The sequence below is a fragment of the Eptesicus fuscus genome, chromosome 9 (genome assembly GCF_027574615.1).
Source record: "Eptesicus fuscus isolate TK198812 chromosome 9, DD_ASM_mEF_20220401, whole genome shotgun sequence".
Classification (NCBI taxonomy): Eukaryota; Metazoa; Chordata; class Mammalia; order Chiroptera; family Vespertilionidae; genus Eptesicus; species Eptesicus fuscus.
The window spans coordinates 2,487,807-2,506,188 of NC_072481.1; the positions used below are offsets into that span (position 1 = coordinate 2,487,807).

General features: G+C 65.8%; 1 protein-coding gene across 1 annotated transcript in view; it reads right to left on the reverse strand.

Annotated features, from left to right (window-relative positions):
- The window catches only part of NPHP4 (nephrocystin 4), a 52,530-nt gene that overhangs the window by 26,568 nt on the left and 7,580 nt on the right, over positions 1-18,382 (reverse strand). Inside the window, exons 4-10 of the mRNA XM_054720823.1 lie at positions 18,218-18,282; positions 17,121-17,276; positions 16,915-17,051; positions 14,327-14,508; positions 13,523-13,649; positions 9,160-9,342; positions 3,873-3,999 (exon numbers count right to left, since the gene is read on the reverse strand). Coding sequence (XP_054576798.1) covers positions 3,873-3,999; positions 9,160-9,342; positions 13,523-13,649; positions 14,327-14,508; positions 16,915-17,051; positions 17,121-17,276; positions 18,218-18,282 — 977 coding nt within the window. The remainder of the gene's footprint in view (positions 1-3,872; positions 4,000-9,159; positions 9,343-13,522; positions 13,650-14,326; positions 14,509-16,914; positions 17,052-17,120; positions 17,277-18,217; positions 18,283-18,382) is intronic.

Here is an 18,382-nt window from a genome sequence, read left to right on the forward strand (position 1 = left end):
TGACCAGTGCCCACACCCAGGGCTGGGGAGGAGCCCCCCAATGCCCACCACCCAGTGCCACACCCAGGGCTGGGAGGAGCCCCCTGACCAGTGCCCGGTGCCACACCCAGGGCTGGGGAGGAGCCCCCTGACCAGTGCCCGGTGCCCACACCCAGGGCTGGGGAGGAGCCCCCTGACCAGTGCCCGGTGCCCACACCCAGGGCTGGGAGGAGCCCCCTGACCAGTGCCCGGTGCCCACACCCAGGGCTGGGAGGAGCCCCCTGACCAGTGCCCGGTGCCACACCCAGGGCTGGGGAGGAGCCCCCTGACCAGTGCCCACACCCAGGGCTGGGAGGAGCCCCCTGACCAGTGCCCACACCCAGGGCTGGGGAGGAGCCCCCTGACCAGTGCCCACACCCAGGGCTGGGAGGAGCCCCCTGACCAGTGCCCGGCGCCCACACGAGGCCAGAAACCAGCCAGACTGGTGACCCCACAGCTCAGGGCCGTGGGCAGAGCACACGAAGGGCCGCGTCACACGTGGACTCACTCGCCCGCACTCAGTGGCAGCCTAACACCGCGGGGGAGGCCTGAGGGCCCAGCGCCTCCGAAGCCGGGGTGTCTGCACGTGCAGAGCTGCTCGCACCAGGACAGGGAACCCCATCTGGCGCCGTCAGCAGCCCCCGGGGAGCAAGCACCCGGACCCGGGCAGAGGCCATCCACCCGGACCCAGAACTGACACGGCACTGGGATTAGCGCAGGACACGCGCTGAGCTGCACTGTCGTGTCCGGGGGAGCGGGACCGCGGCCTGCTCAGCACGACGTGGGAGACAGGAAGCCGGACAGGACTTGGGGAGACAAGCCGCAGGGCGCAGGGGAACCACAGGGGTGACGGAGCCGGGCAGACTCCGGGAGGAGGCCTGGGCGTGGGACGTGGCAACAGAAGCCACCGCACGTGGACCCAGAGGAAAGACCACCAGGTGAGCAGAGCATCGGGCTGCGGGGCCGCTGGGGGCGCGGGGGGCGGGGGCACGGGAGAAAGTGGAGGAGAAATAACGAGGCGTTCTTTCCAGCTGCGAAGACCTGTCAACCCAGAGAGCAAGAACGCGTCGAAGGGCCGTTCTGGAACGGGAGGCCGCGGCCGACGGGTGAGTCCCCTCCAGCCCCTCAGGAGGGCAGCCGGGCCCCAGGAGAGCAGGCCCCGCCCCGGCCCCGCCGCTCCAGGCCGTGACCAGGGACGTGCCAGGGAGGGAAGACGTTAGCCTTAAGGCAGGAGATGGGCTGGGAATAAGCGTGGCCCGTTGGGTAGGATGTTCACACCATGGATGCTGTGCCTCATGCGCTCAGCCTCACCCAGTAAATCCGGGCATCGTTCTGAGCCGAGTCCGACAGGAAGTGCCCCTCACCCCCCCCCCCAGGGACCCCAGCAGGGCACCGCGCTCCTCAAGGACAGCGGCTGCACACGGCAGTCCGCGACAGGGCTTTCCACGCGCACTCGGCGGTGAGCAGCAGCCGCAGGACAGCCTCAAGCACGGCACGCAGACACGGGAGCACGAAGCAACACGCAGCGCCCGCACGCCTCTCGGCAAGGCGCCCGCTTGGGCAGCGAGTGTGTTCAGATGTCAAGGTGCTGCCTCCACCACCGGGAAGTGACAGCCACACGACCAGCGTCACCAACCACAGTCTCCGCTCATAAAGTCCACGCCCACAGGGGACCCAGCACCGGGACCCGCGCCCACAGGGGATCCATGCCCACAGGGGACCCAGCACCAGGACCTGCGCCCAGAGGGACCCAGCACCGGGACCCGCAGCCGACAGAGACTGGCTGTGCCGTCAGCACAGCCTTTGGGAGGGACGACTGCCGAGCCCCTCTCCTCGCACTCGCGCCCGTTCCCTCTCTCTAACTTTCCCACCACCGAGGCTGGAACATCCTTGCCGCTGGCGAGACCTGTAGGAGCTGAGAGCCTCGGGTTCCATGCTCATCCCTGGAGAGTGGCCACAGCCCTTGGACAGGTTCAAGCCTGGGACTAAGCAGAGGGCACGGTCCTCTCGTGGCAAAGCCACGTGCAAGTCCCAGCACAATTACAGCCAAAGGCTGTGGCTGTGAGCGTGAACCTATGGTCCGAACCTGAGGCCCCACGTGGCTGAGCGACACGGGCTGTGGGAGGCGCAGCAAGAAAACAAAGCTTGACCAGGTGCCTGTAACTGAGTCGGTTCGAAACCCGGGAGAACGCTGTAAACATCTTGACCGCGCCCTCCCTTGGCCTCGGGGAATCTGGCTGTAAAGTAAAGACTCGGCTGGCAGGCCACAGCGCTGTCTCTCTAATCAGAGAAGCAGCATCCCACCCAGCCCCAGCTTTATTCTCTTGTCTGCCTTCTTCATCCTTCACCACGCCCCCTCCCCTGCCCCGTCAGGCTCACCCATGGCTGTGCCGGGGTGGCACACTCATCGGCGTGCGTCTCCCCACACTCCCTCCTGACCTCCGCGCCGCTCGCCATAGGACGCCGGCTGGGTGTCCCGGGCGAAGAGCAGGCGGCTGCACCAGGCACTGACACCGCAGAAGGTGCCGAGCCCCCTGAGCACAAAGCCAAGGCCGCAGCCACTCCTCAGACACCGACTCGCACGTGGACCCACCACCCGCGGAGGGACGGGACACCACTCTGCGGAGCCTGCACCCCTCCCTTAAAGCCACAGACAGGCCACAGCCTCCCTCTTGCAGGCACCAAGGAAGCAGAAAGCATTTTTAAAAACAACAAACATCCTGGCTGGTGTGGCCAGAGCTTGAGCCTCGACCTATGAACCAGGAGGTCCCAGTTGGATTCCTGGTCAGGGCACATGCCTGGGTTGTGGGCTCAAACCCTAGTGTGGGGCGTGCAGGAGGCAGCCGATCAATGATTCTCTCATCATTGATGTTTCTCTCTCTCTCCCTCTCCCGTCCTTTCTGAAGTCAATAAAAATGTATCTAAAAACAACGACAAACTCACAGCCGTGTTAACAACACAGGACAGAGCTGGTGGCCCGCGGCTCTGGCCCCGCTCTGGTTCTGCGCCCGTGTTCGCAGGACAGCCATGGGAGGCGGCCGCAGCTGTCACCAACGGAGCCTTCCCCGGCCTTTAGCCGGGAGCTGCAAGTAGCTGAGCTCACTGGCAGCTGGCGCGTAGGGATAGCAGCTGGCCACGCTGCCGCACTCAATGAGCACCCCACAATACAGCACCCCACAATGCAGCACCCCACAATACAGCACCCCACAATGCAGCACCCCACAATACAGCACCCCACAATGCAGCACCCCACAATACAGCACCCCACAATACAGCACCCCACAATGCAGCACCCCACCATGCTGCACCCACAATGCCGCACCCACAATACAACACTCCACAATGAAGCACCCCACAATGCAGCACCCCACCATGCCGCACCCCACAATACAACACTCCACAATACAGCACCCCACAATACAGCACCCCACAATGCAGCACCCCACAATGCAGCACCCCACAATGCAGCACCCCACAATGCCGCACCCACAATGCAGCACCCCACAATGCAGCACCCCACAATACAACATTCCACAATGCAGCACCCCACCATGCCGCACCCCACAATACAGCACCCCACAATGCAGCACCCCACCATGCCACACCCCACAATACAGCACCCCACAATGCAGCACCCCACAATGCAGCACCCCACAATACAACACCCCACCATGCCGCACCCCACAATACACCCCATAATGCAGCACTCCGCCATGCCGCACCCCGCCGTAACAGTCAACCACGATTCAGACCACAGCCCTCCGCGAGCCTCCCGATACCCGCCCCGCCCCGCCTGGCGCTTTCCCGCAGCGGCGGGGGCTGCGGGCCGCAGTCGGCTTCCCGCCAACACTTACTTGCGGGGGTCGTGGGCGTCCTCCTCGAGGGCCGCCGCTCCGCCCGGGGGAGCCCGGGGGTGTCCGGGTGTCCGTCAGGGCTCAGCGAGAACTGGAACTGGACGGTCCCCGCCTCCACCTGCCTCACCTGCAGGAGCAGAGCAGAGACGGCCACGCCGCGGCCCCCGGTCACCCGCCACCGTCCAGGAGGCCGCGGGTCCTGGCCCAGAACCACGTCAGCTCCTCGGGGACCACGCGGCGCGGAGCAGCCCTGGCACCAGCAGAGCCCGCGCAGCACGGGTCCGCCTCCGCCCCGAAGGCTTTGTGGACGGCCCGGGGCCAGCACAGCGGGCAGAGCGGCCGCCACCCTCTCCCTCCTGCTGCCCCCGCGTGGCCGGCTCTCAAGGTCATGTGACTGGGCTCGATGGCACCCGACCTTTCAGACCGGCTTCCTTCCTCACACGCCAGGTGCGAGGGATTCGCCACCTCCGCTCCTTGGCACGGCGGGGGCACTGCACGTGTGACGTACCCGGCCACCCACTCACGAACCCGGGGCTGTGGCAGCTCGGGGGACGGCGAGGGCCGCCGTGAGCACGGAGAGCACGCTCCTGGGCGGCCACGTCCTCGCCTCCCACGCAGAGCCCCGCCGAGGCCGCTGGTGGGTCTGGTTCCGCAGGCGCCGCCCGCCGTGACCGCCCCGCTGTCCGTCCCCGACCTGCACGCCATCCCTCCCAGCAGCACTCTCCCAGCTGCGGCGGAGTCCCCCCACGCACTGCTCTTCCCACCCCGTCTTCACTCTTCCAGCCGCTCCGCCTCCCGTGTGCGGGGTACACCTGCTTCCCCGCCCCGAGAGCCCTGCGGGGATGGAACCTTCTCTGAATGCTGAGAACCCATCGCGGCCCACTGACCGCTCGGAGAGCACGTCCCTCTTCCCTCTGCGAGGCCTCCGGCCCACAGATGGCCCTGCCCTCCGCTGACCGGTCCCTGGCCTCAGAGTAACCGCGGTGACACCAGGACGGGCGGCGAGCGGGGGTTCAGTGTTCAGCCCAGAGCCGTGCGTGTTAGGTGTCACTGAGGGAGGCGGGTAAATAACCGTTTTTAAATGTTGCTTCCCTCCTCTCATTGCCGGGATAGCCATAGGGTGGGGGTTTCCATGCGACCCCTTGTTCATCCTGCGACCTCCATAAACTCACTCCTTCATTTAGGAGGTGCTGTGCCCCTCGGGGTCACCTCCCTAGACGAGCACGCGGCCTTCCTGCCCGGCCCGCACGCCTTTCGCTCGTCTCCTCGCTGGCTGCACGGCTGGCACTCCCAGGACGGGGCTGCGCGAGGGCGGAGAGCCTGGTGAGGGCCTGCCCCCCACCCGCCCCGACCTGGGGAGCGGCCATCCTGCCATGAAGTGCCGCCCACCAGCGGGCTCTGCGGACGCCCGGGCAGGTGGCGGGGGCGCCTCTGCGCCTGGTTTGCTGTCTCCACACAAATGGGTGTCAATCCCGCCCAGGCTTCTCCGCACCCGTCGCTGTGGTCCCCCCCCCCCCCGCTCTCCTCCGCAGGCTGTTCCTGGGAGCCGGGAAGAAACAGCCCTGCGTTCCGGGCGGGGCGGCCCCACCTGCTCGTGGAATTCCTTCTTCATGTCGCCGGTCCGGTCCGCTAACGTCCTGGTGAGTGTGTGGTCTGTGCTCCTGAGGGGTCGGGCCCATCGCTTTCTGTTTCTGACCTCGGCGGGACGCCAGCCTCGTGCCGTGACCCGGCTTGTTCCCATCCCTCCTGCGGTCCGGGAGAGATGGCCTGGACGCGGTGGTCTGCTCTGGATGGTCAGAATTCACAGCGAACAGCCTGGGTATTTGTTCCCGTTTTTTAACTATGAACTCCATTTCCATACGAGTCACAGGTCGACTCGGGCCGGCTGCTTCGCGTGGGGGTGTGCGGCTGGCTTAGATGAACTGGCCCCTTTCACCCGCGCTGGCCAAGCTGTGGACACAGCCGTTCAGAGTGTGTGTCCCCAACATCCTCCTGACCCTTTCGTTCCCAACAGCAGCCACCGGTGTCCGCGCTTTCTCCTTTATCCAGTCTTGCTAGAGGGTTATCGTTTTATTGGTCTTTTCATACGATCAATTTCTACTCTCATTGATTTTTCTCCATTTTTTCCTCTCTTATTCTTCTGTTTTCCGTTTCCTTGGTTTCTGCTCTCATCTTTATTACTGAGTTTCCGCTTGCTTTGGGTTTATTTTACTTTCCAGTTCCTTCAGGTGGAAGATGAGCTCACTGACTGAGGCCCTTCCCTGTCTCACACAGCTCGCGATGCTGCCCACTCCCTCATGCGCGCCCTGTCGCTGCATCCTGCACGTGCTGACGGCTGCGTTTTCCCTTTGTTCAGTTCAGAATGTCACCTGCTTCCTTCTTGAGGTCTCCTCTTGGACGATGGGCCATTTAAAATGCGCTGTTTTAATATTCAAGCGTTTGTGACTTTTCCTCTGTTACTGATTTCTCGCTGATTTCTTTGCGATCACAGCACGCACCTTGTATCAGCTCATTCCCTCCCGGTTCCCAAGTTTGCTTTGTGCCCCGGGAGGTCTGGCGTGGTGAACGCCCCGCGGCACCTGAAGAGACTGTGCCCCCGCTGCTGGGCGTCTGGCAAACGCCTGCAGGTCCACGCGGCTGCTGGCTCCGCTCGCTCCGGGGCCCCGGGACTTCCCATCTGCGAGCCTGCGGGCTGCTCGGAGGAGGAGGGCGGGGTCTCGGCGTCCCTGCAAGCGCGGGCGCCTGTCAGTCGGAGCTCTTCGCTTCGTGAATTCTGAAGCTCTGCCTCAGACGCACTCTCTCGGGGGCGCACTCTCTTTAATCCCACGTCACGTCTCTCTAATTCCTGGGACTTGCCTTTGCTCCTAAGTGATTGATTGGTTGGTCTATTGAAAGCATTGGTCTCTTTCTGTCTCCACCCCAGGGGTCTTTGGGCTGCGGTTTGCCTGCGGTGTCCTCCCGTCTTTTACTTCTCACCACCGAGGACACCATCGCCTGGGCGGCGGCGGGGGTGGGCCTCGATGTTTTCAGAAAACCTGACGGCTGGCTGGCTGGTGCGTGGCGCCCGCTGCAGCGTGTGAAGTGGCTGGTGCGTGGCTTCAGGCGCCACTTCACTGTTAGCTCCCTGCTTGGCGCGGCTGCCCTCCCTTTCCCGCCTCTTTGAACTCTCCCATTGCGCTGTCTGTTGGGTTTCCTCTCTCTCTCTCTCTCTCTCTCTTTCTCTCTCTCTCTCTCTCTCTGTGTCGCGGCCCCAGTGACTGCTCTGGGGTGACGATGCCAACACCCAACTCCTCAGACTACTCAGCGCCGATATTTATTCCCTCAAGTGGGTGCAGCCACCTCACCGCTACCCAGGTCTCCGCACCTCCCTTTGCTTACCGTCGTCCTACCGCGAGGCTGTTCCTTCCGAAGCCGTCACTGCCGTCACCTCTGCTCCAGCCCCAAACACGTTCAAGGGCCCGAGGGGAGACCTGCGTCACCATGGCGGCTGCTCTCCCCATTCCTGTCGCGCCGAGTCCGGCTGGCAGGTTCCTCTCCGTCTGAAAACCCCGGTGGTGATTCCTTCAGCGCGTGCCCACCACCCGCCGATCTCCGCGCTTCCGGTCACCGGAGCCCGTGGCCACGGCCCCTCACTCCGCAGGGCTTCTGCTGGAAACAGCTGAGTGCTGGAGCCTTCCGGCTCCGCCTTCAACCGCGGCTCCGCCGCCCCCTGCCCCGCGTCTGCGCCCAGGAGGCCAGGCACGCGGGCTGCTGTCGGGCGCACCGTCCTCCCCGCGCTCCGCGAGGCCCTGTCTGCTTCTCAGCCCTGACTGCGGGGTCGGGGAGTGAGCTTCTGTGGTTTCCCTCGGGGGGCACGGAACCTCTTCCACCTGCAGCTTATGTCTCCCACCGAATTCGGGCAGTTCAGCCATTATCCCTTCAAACTGTTCTCCGCCCCGCGCTGTCTCCTCCGCTGCGACGGCAGCCTAGCCCTGTCCCAACCACGTTTCCCTCTGGGGTTCGGGTTGAAAATGACCTTGATTTATCCTCAAGGGCACTGGCTCTTTCTTCTGTCGGCTCCACTGAGCCCCGCTGGCGGCTTTTTATTGTGGCGATGCCTATAGGCATTCAGGCAGCCACACCGGGCGGCGGGGAGGGTGCTGCTGGGGTCAGTGAGTCCGGCCAGGCTGCGGCGGTCCCCCAATGGGCAGGGTAACCTGGCCCAGAACGTCACGGCGCTGGTGCGGAGATGGCAGTGTCTGACGTACCTGTGTCCTAAGACAGTCAATCAAGTTCACGGACTAAGAAGTGAAGGAAATGTGGTGGCCTGGGAAGGCGCACACTACACACAGTAAATATTCACACACACACACACACACACACACACACACACACACACACACAGCTGAGGGGGACTGGCCCTGGCGCGGGCCGTGCAGGTGGCACTGTTGTAACAAGGGCTCCAGACCACGTGGGCCGGCACAAGCTGAGTCCGTAACGAGACGTCCCTCACGCAGCTGCACGCTCAGCTGTTCCCTCTCGGCCCCGAGCAGCACCGAGTCATAAACACAGCACGGCGACACTGAGCTAGCAGGACGGTCCCTGCACCTGAGGAGACGAGACGCCGAGGCCGAGACCGAGACCGAGACCGAGACCGGCGGGCGAATTTCAGGAGCGTCCACTGCCCGGACGAGAGCCAGGACGGATGCCGCACGTCGCTGGCTCCCTGGGCTGCTGCCACGCCCGCATGGCCACCGCTGGGCCGGGGGGGGAGGGGGGGAGGCCCACACCCTTCACCGGCCCCGCCCACTTTCCGGTGCTTTCTGCACCGGGTTCAGAGAAACCTTCACTCCAAAGGCGGGATTTTCAACATCTTGCTGTGGCTGGAGAGAGCCAGGGGCCAACGAGTGTGAGTGTCAGGTGACAGGGCAAGCTGGCTGGACGCCGACCGCCTGGCGCCCTCCCCAGCACCCGCGCCACAGGGGCCCGTCCCCCTGGGCCCCACCCGGTGAAGCCCTTTCCTAGAAGACACTGCGCAGAGTGGGCCTCGAGCCAAGTGTGGAGGAACACGCGTCGCAGCCCCGCAGGTCGCCCGGAGACCGACCCGGGAGCAGGGACGTGAGGACCCAGGGAGCTGGCCTCCACGCTCACGGCGGCTACGACCAGCAACCACACTCAGGGCACAGCCATGGCACGGGCCAGCTCTGCTCATGAAACCCGACGGTCAGCAACGTGACTGTCAACTCCCGGAAACAGGAGCTGGCCGGAAGCTCCGGGGAAGTCAGACTTACGGAGTCTCGGCAATTACCTCCGCGGAGCTCCTGCTGGCGGGGGGCACCTTGTAGACCAGGCAGTGCGCGGGGTTGGGCCGGATCCCGCCCTGGAGAGGCAGTGTTGCGCTCCCGGAGCCGCCGTCGGGCGGGGGCTTCCAGACGGCCCAGCGGACCGTGTGCATGCGCGCCAGGCTGGCCAGGGCGGAGGCGGGAGCCGCCTGGAACAGAAACAGAGCACACGGCCGTGAGCCGTCACCCGGCCCACGTGGGGACCAAGGTGCCCTCACCGTGGAGTCCACTGCGAGCATCACGTCCATGTTACAAAAAGGACCCGAGGCAGACGCGGACAGCATCCCGCAGGTGGGGACTCCGGCTCGGAGGCTCGGCTCCGGGTGTGGCTGGGCTCCGGCGCCCCTGCTCCTCTGGCTGGCACACGGCCACGCCCTGATGGCATGGGGGCCGAGGCAGGGCGCACACACGCACTCAAAGGACGCTCCCTGGGCTGGTTCGCTGACAGCTCGTGGCCACGCATGTGCCTGAGCGCGTCCAGCGCAGAGAAGGAAGCGCCCCTTCCACCGGCCGTCTTCCCTCTGCTGTCCCCGCGCTGCAGAGGGCCCCCCTGTGACAGCTGCACTCCACGGGGGAAGCACCCCGAATCGGCGCTGGGCTTTGGATTCATCTCTCTTCCCTGAGTCCCCGGAGCACCTGGACCTCACACCACCCACCGATCCTTCCCTGGGGCTAAAGTTCAGATCACAGGGGAGGCCAGGCCACCTGCTCCCCAGTCACGAGGTTGGGGGGGGTGGAGCAGGGAGTGGTCCCTGTCATCCAGGGAGGGAAAGCCCACTTCCTGGAAGAACAAGCAAAGAATCAGCAAAGTGAGAGCCCTCAGCACCTCAACCCTCAGCATCGGGCTCTGCGCCCGCACTGAGTATCAGAGACAAGAGCTGAGTCCGTTCTGTGTGACCCCGGCCCGACCCCTAACCTTTCAGAATCAGCCTTTCCGCCCCGTGGCCGGCAACAGTGTAAAGGCTCCTCAGCGCCCACAGGACACCGGGGAGCGGCCACAGGACACCGGGGAGCACCCCACAGGACACCGGGGAGCACCCCACAGGACACCGGGGAGCACCCACAGGACACCGGGGAGCGCCCCACAGGACACCGGAGAGCGGCCACAGGACACCGGGGAGCACCCCACAGGGCACCGGGGAGCGGCCCACAGGGCACCGGGGAGCACCCCACAGGACACCGGGGAGCACCCAGAGGACACTGGGGAGCGGCTGCAGGACACCGGGGAGCACCCAGAGGACACCGGGGAGCGGCTGCAGGACACCGGGGAGCACCCACAGGACACCGGGGAGCACCCACAGGACACCGGGGAGCGCCCCACAGGACACCGGGGAGCACCCCACAGGGCACCGGGGAGCACCCACAGGGCACCGGGGAGCGCCCCACAGGACACCGGAGAGCGCCCCACAGGACACCGGGGAGCACCCACAGGACACCGGGGAGCACCCACAGGACACCGGGGAGCGCCCCACAGGACACCGGGGAGCGCCCCACAGGACACCGGGGAGCGCCCCACAGGGCACCGGGGAGCACCCACAGGGCACCGGGGAGCGCCCCACAGGACACCGGAGAGCGCCCCACAGGACACCGGGGAGCACCCACAGGACACCGGGGAGCACCCCACAGGGCACCGGGGAGCGCCCCACAGGACACCGGGGAGCACCCCACAGGACACCGGGGAGCGCCCCACAGGACACCGGGGAGCACCCACAGGACACCGGGGAGCACCCACAGGACACCGGGGAGCACCCCACAGGACACCGGGGAGCACCCACAGGACACCGGGGAGCACCCCACAGGACACCGGGGAGCACCCACAGGACACCGGGGAGCGCCCCACAGGACACCGGGGAGCACCCACAGGACACCGGGGAGCACCCCACAGGGCACCGGGGAGCACCCACAGGACACCGGGGAGCACCCACAGGACACCGGGGAGCACCCACAGGACACCGGGGAGCACCCACAGGACACCGGGGAGCACCCACAGGACACCGGGGAGCACCCACAGGACACCGGGGAGCGCCCCACAGGACACCGGGGAGCGCCCCACAGGACACCGGGGAGCACCCACAGGACACTGGGGAGCGGCTGCAGGGCACCAATGAAGAGCTACGGACACTAATGAAGGTTGATTATAAACCTGTTGCCCTTTTTGTTGTTGTTAACCCTCACCCGAGGGTATTTTTCCATTGATTTTTAGAGAGAGTGGAAGGGAGGGGGAGAGAAACATCGATGAGAGACACATCAATTGGTTGCCTCCCGCACGCACCCCGTTTGGGCTGATGATCAAACCTGCAACCCAGGTACATGCCCTTGACCGGGAATCAAACCCACGATCCGTCAGTGGTGTTCTAACCATTGGCCCACATTGGCCAGGGCCTAAATCCATTGCCTTCCAAAAATGAAAGTATTATCAATGTGTTGGGAAAACTGGCCACTGGAACGCTGCAGGGCTTCCATCACAGCTGATGGCTTTTGTAAACAGCCGCCTGTACCAGTGCAATCCAGTGTATCACAGAATCAGAACGAAACCAGGTTCCCACGCCATCGGTGTAAGCCTCCGGTCTGATTCCTCACGTGGTGACTCTGATGCAGCTTGCAATCAACACAGCTCTCTCCCGGGTGAAACACCTCAGCCACACACGGACCCACTCTCCCTCCATCTGTCTAACCTCTAACGAGACAGGATGCTTAGTGAGCCATCGATCACCGATCACCGCTTCACAAAGGCTTCAGCGGACAATTAGCCCCGTGGCAGTTCAATTGCCCTTCATCAGCCTGCATTCTCTCCCACGCAGGCCGGGTGGCACCTGCAGGGGCCCCTCCCTCCCAGCCCCCGCCCCCACACGAGGAGACGGTCAGGTGCCCGCCCACCAGGGACTCCAGAGGTTGAGGTCAGATCTGTTACTTTATAACGTCTTATCCGCCAAATTTGCAAACTGACAAGGAAGAGCGTTCATTGAACTGCTCCCGCTTAGGCTTTTCATTACCATGGCAAACAACATACGAAAGGCCGAGGAATAACCTGGGCCAGAGCAGGTTTGTCATGGAACAGGCGTGTCACACAACATTCACCGGCAAAGCACACACAGAAAACCGACCCCTGACCCCGGGACTGCCCCATCCCGGCTCCCTGGGGTGCGCGGAGCCGTGGCCCCAGCAGACGCGTCCACACCCTAACCCCTGGACTCTGTGGCTGGGCCTGCCTTGGAAAAGGGGTCCACGCAGATGGAATGGAGGAAGGACTGCGAGATGAGGAGTCCATGTAAGACTCCTCAAGGCCAATGCCGAGGGTCCATGTGAGAGCAGGACAGAGAGATCGAGGCAGGGACACGCGGAGGGGAGGCCGCGTGCACACAGGGGCAGAGGAGGGAGCCTCGGAGGGCCCCAGCCAGTGTGCTCAGTGGTTAGAGCATCAGCCTGTGGCCCAAAGGGTCTCGGCTCAATTCCCGGACAAGGGCATGTCTCTCGGTTGTGGGTTCCATCCCCAGCCCCAGGCGGGCACGTGTGGGAGGCACCCAATCGTGTCTCTCTCTCATCGCTGTTTCTCTCTCCTCCCGTCCCTCCCTCCACTCTCTCTACAATCAATGGAAAGAATATCCTCGGGTGAGGATTAAAAAAACACCTGACGAGGCAGGGGGTCCTCCCCAGAGCCCCGCTGACGCCCCAGCGGGGCCAGCAGAACTCGCTGTGCCCCAGCCACGTGCCTAGTGAGGGACCAGCATGCCGGCTCCGCAGAGGACCCTGACCACACAGGAGACCAGCAGCACAGCTCAAACAGGCAGCGCGCAGGCTCTTCCCCAAAGACCGGAGCGGCCGGGAGCGCGTGCAAAGATGCTCAGCGCGGCTCGCCGCCTTCACCAGAACTCCAGGAGACACCACGCCCCACGCTGCCCCCGCGGCTGCTGTCCCCGCTGCCGCCCCCGCTGCTGTCCCCGCTGCTGTCCCCGCTCTGTCCCCGCTGCTGTCCCCGCTGCTGTCCCCGCTGTCGTCCCCGCTCTGTCCCCGCGCTCTGTCCCCGCTGCTGCTGTCCCCGCTCTGTCCCCGCTGCTGTCCCCGCTGCCGCCCCCGCTGCCGCCCCCGCTGCCGCCCCCGCTGCTGTCCCCGCTCTGTCCCCGCTGCTGTCCCCGCTCTGTCCCCGCTGCTGTCCCCGCTGCTGTCCCCGCTCTGTCCCCGCTGCTGTCCCCGCTGCTGTCCCCGCTGCTGTCCCCGCTGCTGTCCCCGCTGCTGTCCCCGCTCTGTCCCCGCTGCTGTCCCCGCGCTCTGTCCCCGCTGCTGCCCCGCCTGCTCTGACGGGAGAAGCGAATGAGGCGGCGAGGGCCTTACGTGGCCGTCCGCTCCCGAGGGGCTGCTCAGCACGTACTCCAGCTGGAAGACGACGGCGAAGGCGGGGTCGGGGACCATCTCGGGGAGTCGGAGGTGGCTCCTCAGGACCAGCGCCTGGTTTCCGGAGCTGGTCAGGGACACGGGGCCGGGGCAGGGGCATCAGGCGTGGCTCCCGCCGCCCGCCCGCCGTCCGCCCGCCGCCCGCCGCCCGCCGCCCGCCCGCCGCCCGCCCGCCGCCCGCCGCCCGCCCGCCGCCCGCCGCCCGCCGCCCGCCCGCCGCCCCCGCCCGCAGCCCGCCGCCCGCCCGCCCGCCGCCCGCCCGGGCCCTGCACTGAACCCCTCTGTGTTGGCTCCCAGGTGACGCCCTACACCAGGTTTTAAACCGCCAGAGGTGTCGGAGGGTGCAGGGAGGCGCCCGGCTCTGCCCACCTCTGGGGGGGGGGCACCCCTTCGGGACCTGGTCCTGGGCTGGGAGGCACAGCTGGAGCCCAGCAGCCGGGTGATGCCGCTGGTTCTCCTCGTGCGAGACACCGAGCTCGGGACGCACGGGGAGAGCAGCGTCCGCACAGACCGCAGGCGGCCGTGGGGGCGCCCAATGCCAATTCCCGAACTCACAGCAGACAGGGCGCACCCAACCTCCCCACGCCCACCGAGGGCGGCTCCAAGTGGGTGGGGCTGAGCCAGAGGAAACCAGGCCCAGGGAAGGGCTGGTGGGTGAGGGCACCCCTCCCAGGCAGGCACTTCACATGGGTGCCCGCTCACTACCCCCCCCCCCCGGGGCAGGACCCCAGACCCGGGAGGTACCTGGACTTGGAGGAGGAGCCGACTTTCCTGCTGAAACTGGCAGAGCGCGTCAAGGCCACGTCCATCTCGGGCACCAGCACCATGACCTGCGGCCTCTGCACGAAGCCCAGACCGTTGTGCGCGCCGACGCACAGCCGCCGCTCGGCGATCTCCAGGGCGCTGCTGTCCAGCGGGCCGTCCCCCTGGGAAGAGCAGGTCAGGCAGCAAGGGCCTGAGGGGAGGGGAGAGGGGGCGGGAGGGGAGAGGGGGACGGGAGGGGAGAGGGGGGGGGAGGGGGAGAGGGGGAGGGAGGGGAAGAGGGAGGGAGGAGGGGAGAGGGGGAGGGAGGGGAGAGGGGGGCAGGAGGGGAGAGGGGCTCACGGGAAGGTTCCTGGGGAGGCGCGAGCAAGAGGAGAGCCAGGGACAATTCCAGACCTTTGTAGGTCACACGGTGCTGGTGGCCGAGCCCCAGCAAAGGGCAGACACGTCAGCCAGTCGGAACTGGCTGGCCGAGGGCACCTTCTAGGCCAGTGGTCGGCAAACTCATTAGTCAACAGAGCCAAATATCAACAGTACAACGATTGAAATTTCTTTTGAGAGCCAAATTTTTTAAACTTAAACTATATAGGTAGGTACATTGTTATTAACTTAATTAGGGTACTCCTAAGCTGGCCTTTGCTAAACACTCGAGGGGCCAAAGAGCCGAATGTGGCTCGTGAGCCGCAGTTTGCCGACCACTGTTCTAGGCAGCTTGGGGTTTTCTCACGGTATGACCTTCTCAGAGCAACGCACCCCCTCGGATGCCCATCACCAAACTCCTGCCCTGTTTCCCAGGGTGAGCCATTCTCCAGACGCACCAACTGGCAGCCGGGACCTCGGCGCCTCTCACAGGACCGGGTGCTCTGAGGCAGGGGAGCCCGCCTCCCACCCCACCCCGTGGAGGCGGCGCCCGGAGGCAGGCCCTGAGGGGTCCCAGCCCCCGCCTCGGCAGCGCGGGCAGCGGAAGAGGGAGCCTGTTGGGGCAGGGAGTCATAAACCAGTAACACGGAATCGGAACCTGCCCCGAAGCGAGGGCTGGATATTAAAGTGTTCCATCTTAACCAACGGCAGGCGCCGGAACGGAGGAGCCAGGACGCCTCCCGGCGATCCCTGTGCATTAAACGGGGCGATCGCTGCCAACGACCCCTTATTTCCACGCGTCTTCACCGTCCCGTCCCCAAGCGCAACGGCCCTAAACGCAGCCGTGAATCCTCAGTAATGAAAACAAACCGCAGGACGCTGGTGTCTGCCGGAGCTGGGAGAGCTGGGAGACGGGCGAGGCCGGCGAGAGCACGCCGCGAAGGGTCTGTGGGGTGCACGGCACCCAGCGGCGGGCCCCGCAAGCTCTCACCCTCACACGCGCCCCGAGCGGCGAGGAGGCAGCAGAGCCGCACCCGGAACCCCAGCTCCACCTCAGTCGCAGGTGGTGTTTCTCTTTCGGAGGGGACCCCGCTCTCTGGAGCTGCGTTTCCAGGGGCGGCCACCTCTTTCACATGCGTGTGTGTGTGTGTGTGTGTGTGTGTGCGCGCGTGCGTCCACGCACATATGTGCTTGTGTGTGTGCGTGTGCACGTGTGTGTGCCTGTGTGTGATTAATAACTGCTGACGGCTGAGATGACAGCATGGGCACCCGCGGACTGAGGCACTCACGCTCTCAACGATAAATATGAAGACCTACTGTGTGCAGACACCGCCTCTCCCATCAGGTGCAGTGCGAACCACCCGCGCCCGCCCTCCTGGGCAAGCACTGCCAGGGGACCAGCCGGCCGGGGACCAGCTGGAGTGGGGCTCTCAGAGGAGCCCGCGGAGGGCAGGCGGCTCTGCACTGAGCCCGAAGCCTGAGGACTCCGCAGGGAGCTGGACGAGGCACGTCGGGACAGGGAGCTGCGTGTGCAGAGGCCGCACTGGGCACGAGGCATCGCCACGGCTACACGGCGGGCATCGCCATGGCTACGTGGGGGAGAGGGGAGGCACCGTCACGCCCAGGCTGCCCCTCAGAGGCTCCGGGTGAAGAGTGGGGGGCGGGGCCCACACAGGCAGGAGGGCCGGCAGGGGTGGGGTGGAGGGAGCCGGCAGGGGTGGGGTGGAGGGAGCCGGCAGGGGTGGGGTGGAGGGAGCCGGCAGGGGTGGGGTGGAGGGAGCCGGCAGGGGTGGGGTGGAGGGAGCCGACAGGGGTGGGGTGGAGGGAGCCAGCAGGGGTGGGGTGGAGGGAGCCGGCAGGGGTGGGGTGGAGGGAGCCGGCAGGGGTGGGGTGGAGGGAGCCGGCAGGGGTGGGGTGGAGGGAGCCGGCAGGGGTGGGGTGGAGGGAGACCTGGCTTGCTGGCCGTCCCCTGGGAGGAGCCGAGCGCCCGTGTCCCTGCTGAGCGCAGGTCCTCAGGGGCTCCGCCTCGCCTGGTGACTGATCCCCTTACCAGACGGGGCTGGTTCCAGAGGGAGGGAGTGTTCACTAGCGTCACCATCAAAGCTGCGACCACAGGCGGGAGCCGCTCTCCAGCCACAAAGAGGGAAAGGAAGGGAAAGGACAGGCGCAGGCCCGGGGCCGGGCGCCCCCCACCGGGTGGGCGGCAGTACCTCCCGGAGGTGATCGCTGACAAGCAGTTCCAGAAGCTCCTCCTCGAACTTCTCCAGGGAGGGGTACAGCGTGAAGAACACCTCGTCCAGGTACCACGTGACCGGCTTCTGCAGGCGCGGCTTCCGGAGGGCGTCCCCTGCAACAAGCAGCCCGGTTCCTGGGGGTCCGGCCGCACGGCGGGCGGAGGGGACGGCGCGGCCCTTACCCGCGTCCCGGGGTGCGGGGAGGAGGCCGGGCGGCGGCTGCAGGCCGGACACCAGCAGGTTCTCGGGCAGCAGGTGGAAGGCGGGCTCCAGGGCGGGGTGCGGCTGCAGCGTGTACTGCAGGCCGCAGCTCTCGATGGCCGTCAGGTGCTTGCTCTCTGGGAAGAAAACCGAGAGCTGGCACCGAGGGGCTCCCGGCACGCAGCTCCTCACCAGCAGCTCCACCCACAGGAGGCGCCGTTTCCCAGGGAGACGGGAATCACTGTGTGGGTTGCGGGGGGGCGGGGAGGGGGGTCCACCCCAATAACTCCCCCTGAGAAACTGCAGCGAAAGGGACGCTAGTTTTCAATGCGACGTAACACACTCTCTGGCTCACACCTTCCCAGAGCCGGCAGCCCGGCCATGGCTCACCCAGGGCCACCCCTCGGTCCCGGCACCGCGTCCATGCAGCCCACGGAGCGGCCGGCAGGCATGAGGCAGGGCCTCCATGTCAGAGCCTGTCCTCAAAGCCGGCCGTCCTTCTGAACTGAGGCTGAGACCCAGCCCACCGATCTCCCTAAAACACCGAGAACGGGACCCAAACCCCAGAGTTCAGGAGAGGCCGGAGAGCGGGAGGGACGGCCTGCAGGGGGGAGGTGAAGAGCTCAGACCAGCGGGGAGCGGAGGAACAGTCCCACCAGCAGGGCCAGGGCGTGGGGAGGGCCCCCCAGCATCACAGGCCCCGGCTGAGGGACCGCAGACATCCCACCGAGTGTGGGCCTCACTTGGGCTTGATTTCCTCACTGACAGGGCCTCGGCCCCCGGACGTGCTGTGTGATTCGTAAGGTACAGGCGAGCTGCTGCCCTCCTCAGAGAGGAGGGAATGGGACGGCAATGTCAGTGTGCGCATGTGTGAGGCGGCGTGTAGGCTGTTTAAGAGGTCCTGATGCTAAGGGTACTCCAGGAGGCAAAACACGGGGCACGGGGGGGGGACGTGCGGGAAGGGGGAGGTGGGGGGTGGATGGTGCAGGGAAGCTCACAGGAGGGACCGGGGGGGGGGGGGTGGCGCAGGGTGGACATGGGGCGGGGGAGCTGCCAGCACACCGGTCGAGGCTCTTACGTTCGATGGGGTCCTGCAGCTGGGGGTGCAGCAGGGCTCTGGGGGTGCCATGATACAGTCTCAACCTGCAAAACAAGAGCCCGAAACACGTCAACATGGGCCTGCAGCTCTAGCCTCCAAACAGCAGCTACTCCTCAAAAGGGGGGTGTGCGGGGCCCAACCACC